Source organism: Malaclemys terrapin, chromosome 6 (genome assembly GCF_027887155.1).
Source record: "Malaclemys terrapin pileata isolate rMalTer1 chromosome 6, rMalTer1.hap1, whole genome shotgun sequence".
In the NCBI taxonomy this organism is placed as follows: Eukaryota; Metazoa; Chordata; order Testudines; family Emydidae; genus Malaclemys; species Malaclemys terrapin.
This window is the reverse complement of record NC_071510.1, coordinates 100,800,707-100,822,670: the sequence shown is the minus strand read 5'-3', so window position 1 is coordinate 100,822,670 and position 21,964 is coordinate 100,800,707. Positions and strand designations below refer to the sequence as shown.

General features: G+C 45.3%; 1 protein-coding gene across 1 annotated transcript in view; it reads right to left on the bottom strand.

The window, feature by feature from the left end:
* The window catches only part of ARL15 (ADP ribosylation factor like GTPase 15), a 323,722-nt gene that overhangs the window by 186,120 nt on the left and 115,638 nt on the right, over positions 1-21,964 (bottom strand). Inside the window, exon 2 of the mRNA XM_054031835.1 lies at positions 3,802-3,946. Within this exon, the coding sequence (XP_053887810.1) occupies positions 3,802-3,946 (145 nt within the window). The remainder of the gene's footprint in view (positions 1-3,801; positions 3,947-21,964) is intronic.

Below are 21,964 nucleotides of genomic sequence, written 5' to 3'. Positions count from 1 at the left end.
CCCATTAACATTTTTTTACTGAAACTGAAGTTTTGCATTATCATTAATAATATTAGATAACCATTCTTAGATTTTTTAACATAGAAAGACTAGGAAAATAAACTGAACTGCATATGTTGTTTTTCTTAAAGTATGCTTTTCTTGGTCAATCTTAATATTAAGGTTGATAAAGGGTTAATAAATTATGTAGTAGACATTATAACCCTGTTTCAGACATGAGTAGTATGTACTCTAGACCGTTACAAACACTTCAGTAGGTATTACGTACGTTTATAAGCCATTAATATAACCAACCCATTGACTGATTGGACTAAAATCTGTAATAATTTATTAACCTTTTATTAAAATATTGATTAATAATTTATTAGCCCTTTATAAACTATAAAGGGAACAAGATCCCAGATGCATAGGAAGAAGCACTGCACCTGAAGCTGCTCATGACAATCTGCTGCCCTAAGCCAAACTTCAGTGTACTGAACCCCTCCTATCCCCTAGAACAGAGGCTCTGAATTGGGGAGGGGAAGGAGTGCACAGCCAGCTTTCCGATGGTTTGGTGGTTATGGTGGAAATGGTGGTGCAACCTGAGGCGTGGCCCCACCATTCGCTCTGGTTTGGCCTGGCCAAGTTTGAATGAATGGCATTGCAACCCAGCATACTAGGTCCCAAGCACCAGTCTGGTTAGGCCCAGCTGCCCCTGGCACCTAGGCAGAAATTGCTGCTCGAGGCAGTTGCCTAGTTTGCCTATAGCGTCCTCTGACCCCTGGTTAATAAGGGGCAAGAAAGGCCAGGTGGCTCCTTGCAGGGGTGGCTGACTAGGCCCCCTTAACACAGCATAATGAATGGGTGTCTCCCCTAGCAAGGGGGGCACAGTGGGGGACAGAGGGGCTGCCTGAGCTCTCACCCCACTGCAGAGCAAGTGCACGTATGATGGGAGGAAGGCTGTCCAGTGTGACAGCTCGTATGGCAGCACCCTCTACTCACAGAGTTGTGTGGTCCCTCTTACAAGGGGGAGGGTGGATGGGTGGACTCTCACCACCATAGAGCTGTGAGAGGCAAGAAGAAGAATAGGAGAGATAAAGGGACATTCCCAGTTTGGAATTTCTTACAGGGATTCCCCAAGTCCTAGAGTCCAGACACTAAGGGGTACAGCATTCTATAAGCTTTGCAGAGGTTTGGGACCAGGTTGCAACAGAGCAATGGCAGGCAGAATGTTACAAACCAAACACCTCTGATCCATCTCGCAGAAGGAACTTAGGTATGAGGAAACAGACCATTGAGAAAGTTCCCTCTGCGAGGGGGGCATATGTATAGCAAGCACCTCTGTAGTTAACAGAAATTGGGGAAACTGAGGCACAGGTCAGGGCAGCTGCAGCCAATACTCCAGTCGAAACGAACAAAATTTAGAAAAACTGAGGCACAGCTCAGGGCGTGTCTGAAGCCAAGATTCCAGCATAAATTGAGGACCAAACACTGGGGAAAAAAGGTCCAGGTCAGGGTTGTTATGGCCCAGGTCCCAGCAGATATTGAGAACCAAATGTGGGGAAACTGAGGCATGGCACAGGGTGGCTGTGGCCAAGATTGCAGTGGAAACTGGATCACAGCCCAATGTTGCTGCAGCTAAACCACAGCCAACTGGGGAAACAGGCACAGTATCCAAGCTACATGTGCAGCAATTGGGAGGCTGCGATCTAAGACCTCCTACACAGCAGGTCAGGGAGGTTAGGTTAATATGGCAGATATCCAGTGCAAGTACTTGTTACGGAAGGGACACTGATTGGATCAAGTGGATTGGAAGGGGATTTAGAGGAAAGCACCCCTTCAGGAAGCTGGGGAAGGGGAGTTTGGGGCTCCTAACTTCTAGTATAGCACACACAGTATCAACATGTTTACACATGCAATATCTTTGAAGTGGTTTGGCCCGGTACAATTCTGAGGGCTGCCCAAGTTTGCCAATCCAGCACTATATTTGTTGCTGAACAGAACAGAGGAACTGACATACCAGGACAGACCAGTCGCTTCCGGTACTCTGGTTCTGACACTGGCCAATAACAGATGCTTCAGAGGAAGATGCAAGAAACCCTGCAGAGATCAACTATGGAATAACTTGCCCATACAGCAAGTTTCCTCCTAACCACATGAGCTGGATGTTGGCTTATGCCCTGAACCAGGAGGGTTTTATCCCTTTTCAAGTCCATATGATATAACTGTAATGGCAATGAATTCCATGGGTTAAGTACACATTGTATAAGAAACAGTACTACCTAGAATCACTTAAATTTCTTACCTTTCTATTTTATTTAAATTATTAAAATGTGAGGCTATTGAGCACACCTTGAAAACCAGTTAAGGCTGCTCATGGACAACAATGCAAAACTCAAAACCACATCTATGAAACGCATATCTACATACACCAACTTCTCACACAAACACTGTCACACACCTTTTCCCTATTACACTAACAAATCAACTTTACTCAATCACTAGGGTCACATAAATAAAAAAAAATTACAAGATTGCTCTCCCTCCGCTATGACCTAATCTCTCCTCCTTATTAATTTTATACCCAGGTATTTATTTTTGTCATTTCACCATTTTTCATTAATGCCTAGTGTGTCACAATCATCTCTTATTGCCAGGTATCCTGGTTCTCCTATGTTTGTTTTTAAGCTTCTTGCATTGGTATAGATACATTTATAAGTTTTAGTTACGTCTGTTTATATTTAACTCTTTATTTCACCCTGTTTTTGTAGAATTTATCTCTGATCTAAACCTGTTCCTGCGCCATTCCTCTCCTCCACTGACCAAAGAGAAAGGACTATGACCAGAAATAAACACTGACCATTGATTAAGCTTTCTTTTGGTTACTTACACATTCCACAGTGCTGCAGTGACTGACTTTGGAAGGACCTAAGTCCTAATGTGTATCCTCTAGTTTCCTCATCTCACCCCATTTACTATCACCTTTTCCCATCACTTTGTGCCTATGTAGCAAAGCCCCTTAAGGACTAAGACTTCAAAGGTTTCTTTCTTCCCTTTTTGGTGTCTATGGAAAAATCCACAGGGGGTAGGACCTTTAGAAATTAACAATTTAGATACACCACCCATGTTACTGGAGAGCTCTCTCACTTTTAAAATGCACCAGATTGTATATGTTTTTGTGAAAATTCCCCAGGTTTTTAAATTAAATTAAAGTTAAATTAAATTTTGCCAGAGTAAGCCGCCTTTGCACTTCGGTTAATTACTCAGTTCAAAGCACTGTTAAAAAGATTATTTTTAAAAATGAATTACTATGCTGAAGATCTACACAGCCTTCAGCACACACTTTAAATCTAACCCAGTTAGTATAGCCGTTCATCTTTAAACGAAAGATGACACACACACACACACCACTTTTCAAACGATACCCCACACCCCACACAGTAGAACAATGAACATAGGACTAACTAGGAACTGGCCAACGGAATAAATATGTTCTATTTGGATAATTGATATAAAAACATATTAGGAACCAAACTTTATAAAATTGTTACTATAAACTCAAAATTTCTGGGCTACAAAAGTATCAAGGATTAGCTTTATTCTACAGATTCGTTATTTAGTTCCAGTATTCCTCTTCATTTCATCCCATCGTGTACATTTGAATGATTAATAGAGAAACAAATATATGAGATAATAACCCCCCAATATTTTTAATTCTTATTTTAAGGAATAAACCTAATGCATAATTTAATTGACAGTTATCTAAAGTATTACAAACATTACTTTTGGTTGAAAAAAACCTTTCTGACAGCAGCATCATACCTGTTGTAGACACTATATTCTCTGGGTTTTCACTGCAAAGCTGTGACAGTAGACTTGTCTTGCCAGACCCAGTGAGACCTATACAAACCAAGTCATATTCAGGTCGTGGAGGTGGTGGTCCCTTGCAGCAAAGCGCTTTAAAACACTGCCAGGAAAAAGAAAAAAAAAAGACTTCACATATTCTATAAAAAATTTAAAAATTCCAGTTCACAAAATTAAAGGCAACAAAGACAAGCAAAATATTCTCTTTTTTTCCAAATGTCCTGATACAATCAGCATTTACTAAACTATGATTAGCCCAACCAGAGTCTAAAAAACAGATTTTTAAGAAAGCAATAGTATATTATTTTTCACCTAGATCTGATATGCATGGGATGGGCAATCTGATTTAATTTCCTGAATAGTATAAAAAATGCACATTTAATGAGACAAGCATGCATGCTATTCAAATATTTGTCCAACCATGTTTGCTGCCAATATTAGAATCAGCAGGAGATGCAAGTGCTAGTCACATTTGTAACTAATGCCATACCTGGCCTAACTAGTGAGCAGTTTTAGAGCTGCTGCTGGCCAGACACTCCCAGTTTTCACAGCTTTGGGAAAGGGTAGAAATCCTTTGGTGACATTGTCTTCATCCCCTCCCCAATATTACCCTACTTGTACTTTCAAGGGGATGCTGACCAGTTTACAGTCAGCTTGAACTGGCTTTCAGGATATATTTTATAACAGTTAAAATACAACACACTATGTGGGTTTATTAACGCACACATCTTAGGAGGAACTTACACTTTGCTCACCACACTATACAATAGAGAGGTGTAAATTAATCATTGTGTGACTGCATGAAGAACTAAACTGCTTAAACTATGTCTTTCTTACAGCAACATGCGTAGCTCTTAAGAGCCAGTACAGCAATTTAATTAGTCCTTTAGACCTTTATTTGTGCAGTACAGGTAAAATCTTTACAAACAATTTAAAAGATCGCCATTCTGACAAAACCAGTGCTAAAGGTTTCTGCATAATATTTATATTCAAGTATGAGTGATCATCACATTTTAGTTAAGTCTATAAAATGCACTGCCCAAAACAGCATTCTCTCAGCAAGCACTCATCAGTATCAACCACCCCAAGAGTAGGGTACAAAGAAGCTGTAGCAAGTGATAGAAAATGTGATTGCATAGACAATTCATGACTGGCTACACATTTGAAACACACAATAAGATCCCTCGCTAGGTATCAAATCCAGCAGCTTCAGCACCAGAAATGTGAGTCTACCACCTAGCTAAATTAGTACTAACACTGTTGTTTGTAAATAGCAAGTGAGTACATTACAGGCCACCCACTAGAGGGAGACATGATCACACAGCCAGTTTACTATGATACTAAAATTATAATGGGATTATTTTGGATTAAATGTTATATTATTGATAATGAATTTAAACTGGAGGAGTGTTAACATTTTAATGGTTCTTTTGAAAACAATATGCGTAACACTCAACCTCGCCATGTGCACCTATTTATTTGAGTGGGAGATAATAGGTCTGTCTGAGGACAGGATTTGGCAGTATCAGTCTTGTTACATATTTTTCTTGTCTATTCCTGCATAAAGATTAACACTGCAAATATACAAAATACCAATGCAAAATGTTTCATTCTGCAGTCTTATTTGTTCGTTCCCTTACACCAGCCAGTCTAAAGAAACAATCTTCATAAACAAAAGAACAATGGCACATAAAATAGGAAGAATCCAGGCTGACGTTCAGATTCCAGGCAGAGTATGCAATGGTGACAGGAAAACCCCTGATTTGTTTGTGAACCAAGCAAGTTTTACATGAAACTTGAGATTCAACATCAAACAAACTCACTATTTTTTTTCCCCTCCAGAGCTGGGTTTCCACACATTAGTCAACGTAACTTCTCTATTCCCTTTATAAAAGCCAAAGTGCAAATTTACGATTTGGCCAAAAATATTCACTTCCAATTAATGTAGTTAAATAGAGAAAATATCAATTTTTGTATTTGGAAAGAGTATAGGCTTTACTGCGATATGTTTGTTATTTTCTTGGCTTATGAATAGTGAATTTTCTTGAATATTGAATGTAAAATTTTATTTTGTTGAAATAAAAGAAGTAAGTTCTTAAAACCATTTAATGTGTTGGCCTGAAAATATTTCCACAACTTAAAAGTCTACACATACTTTTTATCATTGGCCAAGTTTAAAAAAAAAAAAAAAAAAAAAAAAAAATCAGCTTCTTCCCACAACTCTCTACTACTGGCAAAACATTTCAGGTGCTATCATCAGTAACACGTTTAAAGATTTTATAAAACAATTTTTAAGACTTCCATTCCAATCTATATTTACCAATCTCACTGGCCAATAGTTTTATAAGCAAGACACATTTTAAACTTAACTATAGCCATTCACACTAAGAAAGTTATCCTTTAACAATTCTGGGCAACCACCACTACCTTCCTATTCTGCAGGGGTAGAAAACTGTTTGGCTATTAATGAAAATGGGCCACGGCATTTGAACATTCATTACACAGATCAGCTCTCACAGTTCTGGAAGCCATATTTATTATTGTTTGTATTATCAGAACACCTATGAACCCCAGTCACGGACCAGGACCCCATTGTGTTAGGCACAGAACAGAAAGAGTCTCCTGCCTCAAAGTGCTTACAGCCCAAATAGACAAGACAAGCATAGAATGAAGGAAGGAATATAACACACAAGCAGAGTGAACAATGTGATGGCAAAAAAACATGTTTGTTCCAGGATTCCTTCCCCGCCTTTAGGAGGGTAGAAAGAAAAGAGATGGGAAATGGGACACTGAAGGAAAAGAGTGAAGGGAACAAGATGGGAAAAGAGTAAAAGGCATGGAGTGATGTTGAGAAGAGACCATGAGGGAAGGTTGGAGCAATCATCACAGGTCAGAGAAAGTCCAGTCAAAATTAGCCATATCATTTTCAACCCTGTTTTGGCGGACTGAGTGGGGCACTGAAGAAAAAAAGCAAATGGTTAATATCTCACTGTCAATCACAGGAAATTTTCTTAGTGCAGACAGGGTCTTTAAATTGAGTCATCCCTAAATATATCTCATCTCTGTTACCTACCACTTAGTTGTCATAAGGCTTTTAAGTTTAAAAACAATTTTTCTTTTTCCACAGGTGTGGGCCCAAATAAAAACACATTTAAGTCGCATCCATGTGTAAAGGAAAGAGGAAAATTTCTACAAATACTTTGTTAAAAACTCTTGATGAGAAACATTTTTCCCTTTTTGAAAGACAATATCAAGTACAGTAACTCCTCACTTAACGTCCTCCCGCTTAACGTTGTTTCAAAGTTACATTGCTGCTCAATTAGGGAACATGCTCGTTTAAAGTTGTGCAATGCTCCCTTATAACGTCGTTTGGCTGCCTGCTCTGTCCACTGCTTTTAAGATTCTGTGGAAGAGCAGCAACTTTATAAGGGAGCATTGCACAAGTTCCTCTTCTCCACCTCCTCCCCCTCCCCCCCCAGCGCTTCCCCCACCGCCAAACAGCTGTTTGGCAGCGCTCAGGACTTCGGGGGCGGGGGGGAGAGGAGCGGAGATGCAGCGTGCTCCGGAGAGGAGGTAGAGTAGGGGTGGGAAGAGGTGGGCCTGGAGTTGAGCAAGGACAGGAAGAGGTGGGCTTGGAGCATTCCCGGCAAAGTTGGCGCCTGTTCTTCTCCAGGGAAGCTGCTGCTGCAAAGGTGCTTCCTAGCGTACTTGCCTGCAGCAGGCTGTGCCTCTGTGGGGTAAACCAGGGGCACTTTCCAACCACAGTACAGTTCTGTACAGTATATGCTGCCTTTTGTTTGTCCCCAAAAAAATTCCTTGGAACCTAATCCTCCCCCCATTTACATTAAATCTTATGGGAAAATTGGATTAGTTTAACATCATTTCACTTAAAGTTGCATTTTTCAGGAACATAACTACAACGTTAAGTGAGGAGTTACTGTATACAGTAAAATTTCAGAGAGAGAGAGAGAGTGTGTGTGTGTGTGTGTGTACACACACGTACATGCACGTGCAGTAGCTGGTTAATAATTTATCTAATTGAACTTTTAAAGACTGTTGTGACTGCAGAACTTTTGCAACATTTAATTTTATCTCCTGTTGCTCTTACAGGCCCATTAACTCATGTAGCTTCTTCTTGTTCCCAAATCTACAATGAAAATCAGTAGCTGAATGTTGTTTTTAATGCACTCAATTAGGTCATTATTCTTATCTCAATAAAATGCATTCTAATATATGTATGTACTGTTGTGGAATGCAATAATAGTTTATCTTATCTATATTCCTATTCCTTGCAATCCTGAGTCTGATTTATGACATTGTAAAGCATTTTGAGATCTTGTTAACAACAATTACTGTAAATAGTCCAAGTGTACACTGCACTCTACAAAACATCTTTGGACACATTTTGTGCCCCAAATGAAAAGCAATATTTAAAACCATACTACATATTCAGAGATCTCACGGAGTATATTAAAAATATCACTCAGCTACTGTTTTGATTATAGATTTTTCTTAGGGCAACAAGAAGCTACGTGAGCTGATGAGCCAGTAAGAGTAACAGAAGATAAAATTAAATGCTGTTGTAAAAGTTCTGCACTCACAACAGTCTTTAAAAGTTCAGTTGACTAAATTATTAACCAGCTGCTGCAAAAACAAAACAAAAAGCACCACTACCCACAACTGAAATTTTACTATATACTTGATATTGTTCTTCCCAGGACACTGGGATAGTCTCCTACTCTTTTCAGAAACTGCTATGAGATGTTTAACCTCCTCTAAGAGCATAAGAGCGGCCATAGGTGGCCAAAGGTCCATCTAGCCAAGGATCCTGTCTTCTGACAGTGGCCAATGCCAGGTGCCCCAGAGGGAATGAGCAGAACAGGTAATCATCAAGTGATCCATCCCCTGTTGCTCATTCCCAGCTTCTGGCAAACAGAGGCAAGGGACACCATCCCTACTCATCTGACCAATAGCCATTGATGGCCCTATCCTCCATGAGTTTATCTAGTTCTAGAACTCTGTTATAATCTTGGCCTTCACCACATCCTCTGGCAGAGTGTTCCACATGTTGACTGTGCATTGTGTGAAAAAAATACTTCCTTTTGTTTGTTTTAAACGTGCTACCTATTAATTTAATTTGGTGACCCCCTAGTTCTTGTGTTATGAGAAGAAGTAAATAACATTTCCTTATTTACTTTCTGCACACCCAGTCATGATTTTATAGACCTCTATCATATCCCCCCTTAGTCGTCTCTTTTCCAAGCTGAGAAATCCCAGTCTTATTAATCGCTCCTCATACAGAAGCTGTTCCATACCCCTAATCATTTTTGTTGCCCTTTTCTGAACCTTTTCCAGAGCAGAGCAGAGGGGACACTAGTAGAGCAGCAATCCCTGTCCTAATAGGGAGTTGCACTGTCAGCCCCACACTTGGAACTCCCCCTCATATGGTACTCAAACTCAACCTTCTGGGCGAGCGTGCCAACATTCACAAGGACATTGCATAAGCGTTACTTTTTGTGGGACCAGATTTAGACTCTAGAATATTAACTGTCAAAAATTGACAATTAAAAAAAGTGACAAATGGACATAGATAAGATCAACAGTCCAGAATTTAACCAGCATGAGAAGTACACATACTTTCAACAACTACATTAAAGGTGTTTTTAATTGGTTTTAAACAAAAGGTCTTCAGCTCTATTTCTCATAAGTAGACATGGTAGCGAAATATTCAAGAATCTGCTATATTTCATTTTCCAGCCCGTTCACTAAAACCAAGACTACAGGGAGATTAGGAAGTACTATGTGCACGAGCCCACAAACACACAGCTGGTAAGAGCTAGTTTTAGGCTTCCCAGCCTTCATACTTTCCCCGTAAAGCTAAAAAGGTACAAGAATTATGAGCAATGGCTAAACTCTGTCATCACCTATCCCAGTCTTCCTAGGTGTTTGTAGCACAGGTGTTGCCATTGTTTAACACAGTATTGGACTCATGAGTGCTGCACTACATGGTGCTCTTTGACACTTGCTCTAGTGAAAGGAAAGTCTCTTCTATACTACTTCAATTTAAATTTTACAGCTTTTAAAGTTTTTAAAAATCCTTTTTTTATAAGTATCAAATGCCTATTTGAGCACAAGTAATACCACAGCTTTAAGGTTTTTATGTGAGCCATTTTCAATTTTCTTCAACTGATGAGAAATCCAAGGTGATAGGCACAATGCAACTGGTCATATGGTAATACTGAAGAACCCCGCACAGTTTCTCATACACCATCACCAATGTATTGCAATTCCTAGATAAAAACTACATTAATATGGAGTTAATATTGAGAGTATGAGACAGTAACTTTGGGTAAAATACATTACAGGGATATTGTAATTATCCCAAAGACAAGCATTATAAACCCAGGAAATTCAGAGTTAAGGTTAAACTTAAAAAAATCAAAAGCTGTTAAGGAGTGGATACGCACCATTCCCTTAACACTGCCCTGCAGGGTAACCAGGTGTCACAAGGTGGGGTGGCCCTTCCAATGGAGTCTGAGTTCAGTCTCACTTGCTACTAGATTACCTCTCAGAACATGAGTCATGTCATGGGGGAGAATGTGACTGAAACAAGACTGGCTGGAAGATATAACAGCAGCCTGTATTCAGGCATAGAGAAGAGACACAAAGGAGACGCCAGAGATAGGCTTACATGGGAAGAGGCCTAGGCAAGAGCTCTGGTGGCTAAAGGCAAAACAACCAAATCACATAGGGTCCTTTGGTCAGAAACCTGTAGTAGAAGGAGCATGTGCATCCCCCTATATCACCTCATTCGGAATTGCTGCATCCACCTCTGTTTACAAAGGGAAGGAGGAGTGTTGAGCTCAGCTTCCCACTCTCTTGGGTTCCACTCAACAGAAGAGCTAAAAACTGAAGGTTGACAAACCCAGATCCTTAGAAGAAGGGCTTGTTCTAGAAGAATCTGGGGTGGAAAATGTTTACTTGTATTGCCATTAGATTATACTTTCCTCCAGAAGGTGTGAACACAGGCCAAGAGCTAAGTCACCCTGGAGCCAGTAAAGCACTAAAGACTTCCATAGTGTCTTCTCAGCCTGGGAAACTGAAGCTGAGAAATGGGGAAACTGAGGCAGCAGGTGCATCCAATATCAGACTGACTGCTACACCATATAATTACGATTAATAGACAATAGTGTTTGTAGTCCCAGGCCAGTAACACCCATGTCTCTCAACAGTGGAACATCCTTGAATAACTGGCAAGTGAAAGAGTAAATTACTTACCTGTAATCCTGCTTCTTTCAAAGTATTACATAGGATTCCCATGAGCCCACCTCCTCAGAGTTTGGCCATCTCTTCTCTTTAGGGCATAGATTATTGCCATCTCCAAGAGTGCCAACTATGTAAAGAATTTCTGAAGGATTCACATTTATCCTTGTGAACAGCTGACATAAAAAGCTCTTCTTTCCTGCACATTCAGGGTCTGGCTGAGGTAACTGAGGGTATGTCTACACTACGAAATCAGTTCGAATTTATAGAAGCCGGTTTTATTGAAATCGGTTGTATACAGCCGATTGTGTATGTCCACACAATAAAATGCTCTAGGTGCTCTAGTCGGCAGACCGCGTCCACAGTACGAGGCTAGCGTCGACTTCCGGAGCATTGCACTATGGGTAGCTATCCCACAGCTATCCCACAGTTCCCGCAGTCTCCGCCGCCCCTTGGAATTCTGGGTTGAGATCCCAATGCCCGGATGATGCAAAACAGTGTCGCGGGCGGTTCTGGGTACATGTCGTCAGGCCCCTCCCTCCCCCGTCACAGCAACGGCAGACAATAGATTCGCGCCTTTTTACCTGGGTTACCTGTGCAGACAACATGGAGCCCGCTCAGCACAGCTGAGCTCACCGTCACCATATGTCCTCTTGGTGCCGGCAGACGTGGGACTGCATTGCTACACAGCAGCAGCTGCTAACTGCCTTTTGGCGGTAGACGGTGCAGTAGACTGGTAGCCTTCATCGGCGATCTGGGTGCTGGCAGCCGTGGGGCTTGCCTTTTGGCAGTAAATGGTGTATTATGACTGTTAGCCGGCCTATTACAAGTCGGGTCATCGCACATTAGCAGAGTCTTCCCTGAGCAGCAGCTCGTGCAATAGGCCTGAAGACCATCGTCATACACCGCCCCGTATTTGCTACCAAGCACCCAGAAAGATGCCGAGGGCTATCAGTCACGCTGCACCGTCGTCTTAAGATGTAAAAAATAGATTTTCTCTGTATTCATTTGCTTCCCCCTCCCTCCGTCAAATCAACGGCCTGCTAAACCCAGGGTTTTCAGTTTAATCTTTGGGGGGGACCAGTCTGTGACAGTTGTTTGTGTCTCTCCCTGATGCACAGCCACCGTTCTTTATTTTAATTCCCTGTGCCTGTACGCCATGTCGTCACTCGGCCCCCCTCCCTCCTTCCCCTAGGCCGTCAGATACTACGTTTGCGCCACAGCTCGAGCCGAGAAGCGGTTCGCGCCTTTTCTTTGAATTCTGGGTTGAGATCCCAATGCCTGGATGATGCAAAACAGTGTCGCGGGCGGTTCTGGGTACATGTCGTCAGGCCCCTCCCTCCCCCGTCACAGCAAGGGCAGACAATAGATTCGCGCCTTTTTACCTGGGTTACCTGGGTTACCTGTGCAGACAACATGGAGCCCGCTCAGCACAGCTGAGCTCACCGTCACCATATGTCCTCTTGGTGCCGGCAGACGTGGGACTGCATTGCTACACAGCAGCAGCTGCTAACTGCCTTTTGGCGGTAGACGGTGTAGCATGAGTGATAGCCGTGGGGCTGGCAGCCGTAGGGCTGCATTGCACCAGCCCCTTCCAGGCGATGGTATATTATGACTGGTACCCGTCGTCGTCGTACTGGAGTGGCTGTCAATCATGGCCACCTGGGCAGACATGCTACTGTCTCGATGATGACGGTTACCAGTCATAATATACTATTTTCTGCCAATTGCCCAATATTGTCTGCTAAGCACCCAGAAGAGGCCGAGGGCGATGCTGGGTGCTGGCGGACGTGGGGCTGGCAGACGTGGGGCTGCATTGCTACACAGCAGCAGCCCCTTGCCTTTTGGCAGATGATGGTATATTATGATTGGTACCCATCATCATCGTACTGGTATGGCTGTCACTCATGCTGCAGCGTCGGCTGCCACCTTAAGATGTAAAAAATAGATTTGTTCTGTGTTCATTTGCTTCCCCTTCCTCCGTGAAATCAACGGCCTGCTAAGCCCAGGGTTTCCAGTTTAATCTTTGGGGGGACCATTCTGTGTGACAGTTGTTTGTGTTTCTCCCTGTTCCTGTACCTGTACACCATGTCGTCACTCGGCCCTCCCTCCCTCCCGCCCTCCTTCTCCTGGTCCATCAGATACTACTTTCGCGCCTTTTTTTCTGACCAGGCGCCATAGCTAGCACTGGGATCATGGAGCCCGCTCAGATCACCGCGGCAATTATGAGCACTATGAACACCACGCGCATTGTCCTGGAGTATATGCAGAGCCAGAACATGCCAAGGCGAAACCCGGACCAGGCGAGGAGGCGATTGCAGCACGGCGACGAGAGTGATGAGGAAATTGACATGGCCATAGACCTCTCACAAGGCACAGGCCCCAGCAATGTGGAAATCATGGTGTCACTGGGGCAGGTTGATACCGTGGAACGCCGATTCTGGGCCCGGGAAACAAGCACAGACTGGTGGGATCGCATCGTGCTGCAGGTATGGGACGATTCCCAGTGGCTGCGAAACTTTCGCATGCGTAAGGCCACTTTCATGGAACTTTGTGACTTGCTTTCCCCTGCCCTGAAGCGCCAGAATACCAAGATGAGAGCAGCCCTCACAGTTGAGAAGCGAGTGGCGATAGCCCTGTGGAAGCTTGCAACGCCAGACAGCTACCGGTCAGTCGGGAATCAATTTGGAGTGGGCAAATCTACGGTGGGGGCTGCTGTGATCCAATTTGCCAGGGCAATGAAAGACCTGGTGATAGCAAGGGTAGTGACTCTGGGCAACGTGCAGTCAATAGTGGATGGTTTTGCTGAAATGGGATTCCCAAACTGTGGCGGGGCCATAGACGGAACCCACATCCCTATCTTGTCACCGGAGCACCAAGCCACCGACTACGTAAACCGCAAGGGGTACTTTTCAATGCTGCTGCAAGCCCTGGTGGATCACAAGGGACGTTTCACCAACATCAACGTGGGATGGCCGGGAAAGGTACATGATGCTCGCGTCTTCAGGAACTCTGCTCTGTTTCGAAAGCTGGAGGAAGGGACTTTCTTCCCGGACCAGAAAGTGACCATTGGGGATGTTGAAATGCCTATCGTGATCCTTGGGGACCCAGCCTACCCCTTAATGCCATGGCTCATGAAGCCGTACACAGGCAGCCTGGACAGGAGTCAGGACCTGTTCAACTACAGGCTGAGCAAGTGCCGAATGGTGGTGGAATGTGCATTTGGACGTTTAAAAGCGCGCTGGCGCAGCTTACTGACTCGCTCAGACCTCAGCGAAAAGAATATCCCCATTGTTATTGCTGCTTGCTGTGCGCTCCACAATATCTGTGAGAGTAAGGGGGAGACCTTTATGGCGGGGTGGGAGGTTGAGGCAACTCGCCTGGCCGCTGATTACGCGCAGCCAGACACCAGGGCAGTTAGAGGAGCACAGCAGGGCGCGGTGCGCATCAGAGAAGCTTTGAAAACGAGTTTTGTGACTGGCCAGGCTACTGTGTGAAACTTCTGTTTGTTTCTCCTTGATGAACCCTCCAACCCCCCCCCCCCCGACCCGGTTCACTCTACTTCCCTGTAAACCAACCACCCCACCCCACCCTCCCCTCCCCCTTGCAGAGGCAATAAAGTCATTGTTTTTTCACATTCATGCATTCTTTATTAGTTCCTTACAGAGGTAGGGGGATAATTGCCAAGGTAGCCTGGGATGGGTGGGGGAGGAGGGATGGAAAAGGACACACTGCATTTTAAAACTTTAACTCTTATTGAAGGCCAGCCTTCTGATGCTTTGGCGATCATCTGGGGTGGAGTGACTGGGTGGACGGAGGCCCCCCCACCGTGTTCTTGGGCGTCTGGGTGAGGAGGCTATGGAACTTGGGGAGGAGGGCTGTTGGTTACACAGGGGCTGTAGCGGCGGTCTCTGCTCCTGCTGCCTTTCCTGCAACTCAACCATACGCTCGAGCATATCACTTCGATGCTCCAGCAGACGGAGCATTGCCTCTTGCCGTCTGTCTGCAAGCTGACGCCACCTATCGTCTTCAGCCCGCCACTTGCTCTGTTCTTCCCACGATTCAGCCCGCCACCTCTCCTCTCGTTCATATTGGGCTTTTCTCATCTCCGTCATTGACTGCCTCCACGCATTCTGCTGTGCTCTATCAGCCTGGGCGGACATCTGCAGCTCCATGAACATCTCGTCCCTCGTCTTACGTTTTCTCTTTCTAATGTTCACGAGCCTCTGCGAAGGAGAAACATTTGCAGCTGGTGGAGGAGAAGGGAGAGGTGGTTAAAAAAAGACACATTTTAGGGAACAATGGGTACACTCTTTCATTACAAGGTCGCATATTTCGGCTTGCAGGCAGCCATCGTAGGCCACAGTGTTTTGGCTTTTTTAACCTTCTTAACATGCGGGAAAGGTTGCAAACAGCAGCGCATTTCCCATATCAAGGATGAATTGGGTTGTCCATTTAAAATGGGGTTTCAATGTAAAAGGAGAGAGCTGCGGTTTCCCGGTTAACATGCGGCACAAACACAAGTAAACCACCCCCCCACACACACACGATTCTCTGGGATGATCACTTCACCCCTCCCCCCCACCGCGTGGTTAGCAGCGGGGAACATTTCTGGTCAGAAGAGCAGGAACGGGCGCCTCTGAATGTCTCCCTTAATAAAATCACCCCATTTCAACCAGGAGAGCTTTCTGGAGATGTCCCTGGAGGATTTCCGCTCCATCCCCATACACGTTAACAGACTTGCTTGCTTTTTTTTTGTAATGTTTACAAATATTTACAAAGTTACACTCACCAGAGGTCTCCTGTGTGCCCTGAGGGTCTTGGGTGAGTTCGGGGGTTACTGGTTCCAGGTCCAGGGTCACAAACATATCCTGGCTGTTGGGGAAACCGGTTTCTCCGCTTCCTTGCTGCTGTGAGCTACCTACAGTACCTCCATCATCATCTTCCTCGTTCCCCGAACCGTCTTCCCTGTGTGTTTCTCCAGTGAGAGAGTCATAGCACACGGTTGGGGTAGTGGTGGCTGCACCCCCTAGGATCGCATGCAGCTCCGCGTAGTAGCGGCAAGTTTGCGGCTCTGCCCCGGACCTTCCGTTTGCTTCTCTGGCTTTGTGGTAGGCTTGCCTTAGCTCCTTAATTTTCACGCGGCACTGCTGTGTGTCCCTGTTATGGCCTCGGTCCTTCATGGCCTTGGAGATCTTTTCTAATATTTTGCCATTTCTTTTACTGCTACGGAGTTCAGCTATCACTGCTTCATCTCCCCATATGGCGAGCAGATCTCGTACCTCCCGTTCGGTAGGGTTACCATATTTTGTGCCTCCAAATGGAGGACTCTCCCCGGGGCCCCGCCCCCGCCCCCAGCCCCGCCCCCAACTCCGCCCCCTCCAAAAGTCTCCACCCCCTCCCCTGCTTCCCGCGAACATTTAATTCGCAGGAAGCCTGAAGCAGGTAAGGGGGGCGGGGGGAGGAGGCGCGGCCCAGGCTGGTCCCCCCGCGGCTCCAGCCTGGGTCGGCTCGGGCCCTGGGGTGCCGGCCCCGACCGACCACCCCCCGGCTCCCCGACCCCAGCGCACTCCCCGGCTCCCCGACCCCGGCTCCCGGCCCGCTCCCCGGCGCACTCTCCGGCTCCACGACCCCGGCTCCCTGACCCCGGCGCACTCCCCGGCTCCCCGGCTCCCGGCCCGGCGCGCTCCCCGGCTCCCCGACCCGGGCTCCCCGACCCCGGCGCGCTCCCCGGCTCCCCGACCCGGGCTCCCCGACCCCGGCGCACTCCCCGGCTCCCCGACCCGGGCTCCCGGCCCGGCGCACTCCCCGGCTCCCCGACCCCGGCTCGGACCCCGGCCCGGCACCATGCCCCCGGCCCTGGACAAAGAGGCTCCGGCTCCCCGACCCCGGTGCACTCCCCGGCTCCGGCTCCCCGGCGCACTCCCCGGCTCCCCGACCCCGGCGCACTCCCCGGCCCCGGCTCCCCGACCCCGGTGCGCTCCCCGGCTCCCCCCCCGGCCCCGGCGCGCTCCCGGGCTCCCCGGCCCCGGCGCGCTCCCGGGCTCCCCGGCCCCGGCGCGCTCCCGGCCCGGCGCACTCCCCGGCTCCCCGACCCCGGCGCACTGCCCGGCTCCCCGGCGCACCCCCCGGCTCCCCGGCCCCGGCGCACTGCCCGGCTCCCCGGCGCACCCCCCGGCTCCCCGACCCCAACCTGGGCTCCCTGACCCCGGCGCACCCCCCGGCTCCCCGACCCGGGCTCCCGGCCCGGCGCACCCCCCGACCCCGGCCCGGCTCCCCGACCCGGCTCCGCGGGCCCGGACCAGCCCCGCGCCCCCGGCTCCCGGCCCCGCGGGCCCGGCCCCGCGCCCCCCCAGCCCGGCACCATGCCCCCGGCCCCAGACAAAGAGGCCCCGGCCGAGCCTCCCGATTTTCCCGGACATGCCCGGCTTTTGGGGATTTCCCCCCGGACGGGGATTTGAGCCCCCAAAAGCCGGACATGTCCGGGAAAATCCGGACGTATGGTAACCCTACCGTTCGGTCCATGCTGGAGCTCTTTTGCGATCCTGGGAGGACTCCATGACGGTTACCTGTGCTGATGAGCTCTGCGTGGTCACCTGTGCTCTCCACGCTGGGCAAACAGGAAATGAAATTCAAACCTTCGCGGGTCTTTTCCTGTCTACCTGGTCAGTGCATCTGAGTTGAGAGCGCTGTCCAGAGCGGTCACAATGAAGCACTGTGGGATAGCTCCCGGAGGCCAATAACATCAAATTCTGTCCACACTACCCCAATTCCGACCCGCGAAAGCCGGTTTTATCGCTAATCCCCTCGTCGGAGGTGGTGTAAAGAAACCGGTTTAAAGGGCCCTTTAATTCGAAAGGAAGGGCCTTGTTGTGTGGACGTGTCCAGGCTTAATTCGGTTTAACGCTGCTAAAGTCGACCTAAACCCGTAGTGTAGACCAGGCCTGAGGCAGCAACAGTTGGAATGGAATAAGGGGGAGGGGACTCCTGCTTCCAGCCCAACTGCCATAACTCATGGGATCCCAATCTCTGAGTTTGGGGAGTCCTGGCCCATCTCATAGTGGGGAGGAGAGGCCCTAGAACGAGAATCCTATGTACATGAGATATTTAAAGAAGGGTTACATATTTACTGTAAATGTCCATGCTTTGAGAGTATATCACACTCAAAGGTCTGTGTATTCATGTGTGGTGGTGGGGGAGGGGGGGAGTTAAGTTCTAGAAAAAAAAGTAAAGGAAGCGTGTGAGTTGAAACGAAAGTAAAACAGAATCTTGAAATGTGCATATTTACCTACTAAACTGGGAATAATTAATTGCTGTTGCAGAAAAATGTACAAAATTAAGCACCACTATTATTTTTTTTAAACTATGGTTTTTGGTGATCATGTGTAAGAGTTATAGGAAAACAATCGCCAGTAAGATTCATACCTAGGAATTTCCAACCTCACCAGATTATTGCAGTTTTAGGTGGATCAGTATTTGAGCTGAAAATCCTCAACAGTGGCCCTTTAAAAAAAAAAAAAAACCTACTGAGGTTTCTTCTGGGGAAAGCATTAAATATTGTGTCTGCAGCAGGAGTGGCCAAACATTTTTTACATGTGGGCTGCTCAGAGATCACAGCTCTGGGCAGCAGACGTCCCTGAACTACTACTTTCTCGCCAACACACTGCACTGCCTCAGGCCATGCAGTCTTTCTTCGCCTACTTGTACTTCTCATTTCACTCTCCTTTTTGAGATGAAATACTCCATTATTTCTGCTTTGTTCTGGACTCATCTCTTGTCTGTTTCTTTTGTTGCACTAACAGAAGCAGGGAATTTCATGCTTAGTTGATCTCTCTCGTGCGCGCGTGCACGCACACAGACACACACAAAATATTCAGGAAACAGAGTTAAGGCTGAAAGCTCATCCTTAATTCTGTCTGTCCCCTTGTGCTTGTATGTTAAAATATTATCTCCCTTTATATTTTATTTGTCACTTAAGGCAACATGATGCAACTGGCTTTCTTATACCAAATTTGCATACATTAAAGTACAGCACAGTGCAGTAACCAGGCTAAGTTGACTAAAACGCAATGAGATCTTCAAAACAAGCCAAGTTTACAGAAAATGAGTTCAGTCGATATGATAACCATAAGACTGCAAAAACACAAAGGGGTCTTGGTCTTATTGGAAGAAAAAATGAGAAAGATAAGAGAAAATATGAAAGAGGCAGAGAATGCAATACAAGAAAAGGAAGAGGAAGAGACAGATGGAACATGAGGGAGGGAAAGAGGAAAAACACACAAGACAAAAATAAAGTGAGATTAAGGAAGAGAAGGAAGAACAAAATGAAGGAAGATACAATAAACTAAGCTATTTGTCACAATAAAATTCATGCAATGTTTGACTATAGAATGTATATCTATGGAACAACAAATATAAATGTTGCAGTACAATAGGTATTGCATACTGTGCCAAAAAAAAAAAAAAAAAAGGCTGGGGAGGAGGAGGAAGGGCTCTGCCAGAAAAATCTTACAATCTGAAAGCACAAGCAAGGTTTAACTTCTCTATGTTAAAGTGTTCAATTCAAAGTGAGGATGGGAAGAAAGACGTCTCTCGGCTTCTGGGGAAATATATCCCCCTTTCTCTGTATATTGCTAAACCAGCCCTGGTAAGTTATTAAGGCCCCAATTCAGCAAAGCATTTAAGCACATGCATACATGCTTTCTTGAATACAGATGAACTTAAGCAGGTTCTTAAATGCTTTGCTGAATTGGAGCCTCAGTGTCTTGTGAAAACCCAGACTCCACTAAATTACATACGTCCTCCCTGTCCAAAAAATATATCACCAGGGGAGAATAACTGGCAGACCACACTTCACCAGAGACTTTATTACCCTCCCCTCTTCTCCAATATGCTTACTATTTTTAATTAGTGCACAGAACATTTTAACTGATCTTAGTGCACAGAAGATTTTAATGGTCATCAGTCCATCCCTGTACCAAACCGACTGTACTTAAGACTAATGTTTCAAAAAGATAAATGAAAGCCTCTGAATACACAATTTTATCACATTAAAAAAAGAGAAAAAAATCAAACACATTATTATATTGAAAGAAAAACTAAGAACTGATGGAAAATACCAGAGAGAAAGCATCAGAAACACCATTTAGGACTATAAATGTGCAAAAGTTAAGAGATGTGGCACCAGTTGTCATTTCTAGTTAGGATGAAAGACATGTACAGATTTTTCAACAATAGCCTAGAGCTTACAGGCTTGCTAAAAGCCATCATTTTGCAGGTTCTGAGCTTAGCCAAAATAAGCTTCTCTATCATGATTCATGCGTGTTACAAGGTGGGCTACAGAACACTACGTTTTCTTTAGTTCAGCACAGCAGGAATAATTACTCATGTTCTACAACAGTAATTATGACCCTACGATACATTAATTGAAAGCTCACATGGGATCGCAGAAGCCAGAAGGAACCATATAGACACTTAGTGCCCTTTGATTTTTCTAATTAGCGTTGAGTGTATGTATTCCAAATACAATTGCATACTTTGTTCTCCCCTCCTGCAGAAAACTACTCATGTGTAAGTAAGCCCTTGCCTAGCTGTATTTGACGTTCATGTTGGGTATAATATTAGATATGCAAGTATATATGACCAAAAAAGCTAGTCTCAGAAATGTATGCATCCAGGACAATGTGCTACCAGTGAAAAGTTCAGGACAAACAAATGAGGAGGGAAAGGAAGGTCACGTCTAAAATATAGTGTATGCCAATAACCATCAATTACTGAGAAAGTGAAAAAGGAAAATAAACCACATATTTCAGCTCGTTGTACAGTGGACTTAAGTTACGACTGGTTTGAGAGATTGTACTGCTCTACCTGTATTCCCAATTACGTTGATAGGAAATCACTCTCAAACCAGTTCAAACTGGAGAACACATTTTAAGTGCAGCCACAAATCCAAGCCTGGCATATTAGATGAAGAGAAAGCATGAAGACGACCTGTTATGGTACTTCACACAGAATCTAGGGCAGCCACAGCTACTCTAAAACTCATTGTCTGTGTGGTAAAACCCAACAGAGCAACCAAATGCAAAATGTAATTTTTGCAAACCACACAGACTGAAAGAAAGAAAATTTAATTTAAGAAGCTGAAATAAGTTCAACCAAAAATTAGCTGAAAGAAATGGAACAGCAGATTAGGAAATCAACAAACCTAACATGAGAAGTGTGCCCGAACTTGTTGCAAGCAAGGTGGTCTCAAAAGGCTATGGGAGATCATTTAAACTATGGACTGACAAAAGAAAAAAAATGGCTGATACAAGAAATCCACTAAAAGACTGCACTATAATAATTACAAGAGAGGAACAGATGAGCTGTAGAGAGTTTCATCCACTCGACACTACTGGGCATCACAAAACAGAACTAAATGTAGAACAGCTCACTTAGTCTATGAAAAAGGGACCTAAAGAAATCCTCTGAATGTGTTCTAAGAGGAAAAGAGGAAGAGTAGAACGTTTAATTTAGGAAAGTTTCCCACTCAGATTAAGCCAAAGGATAGATCTTATATTTTCTTAAACAGGATTTCATTCGGCAAGGGGAAGAGCTCTCTCTAACAGACTACAGCAGGGATTGCTACTAAATCTGGTCTAATTAAATATCTCCCTTAGTGTGACTGGAATAGGATACCAAATTGGGAAGAATTGTGGACACTAGTCAGAATAGGAAAATTTTTAAAAAGGCACCTACTAAGACTAGAAATAGAAGCAGAAAATAAAGTGAGATTCAATGTGGGGCACCGAGAATAATCTAAAACTCACCCTACAATGTGAGGGACAGGGCCGGCTCCAGGGTTTTGGCCGCCCCAAGC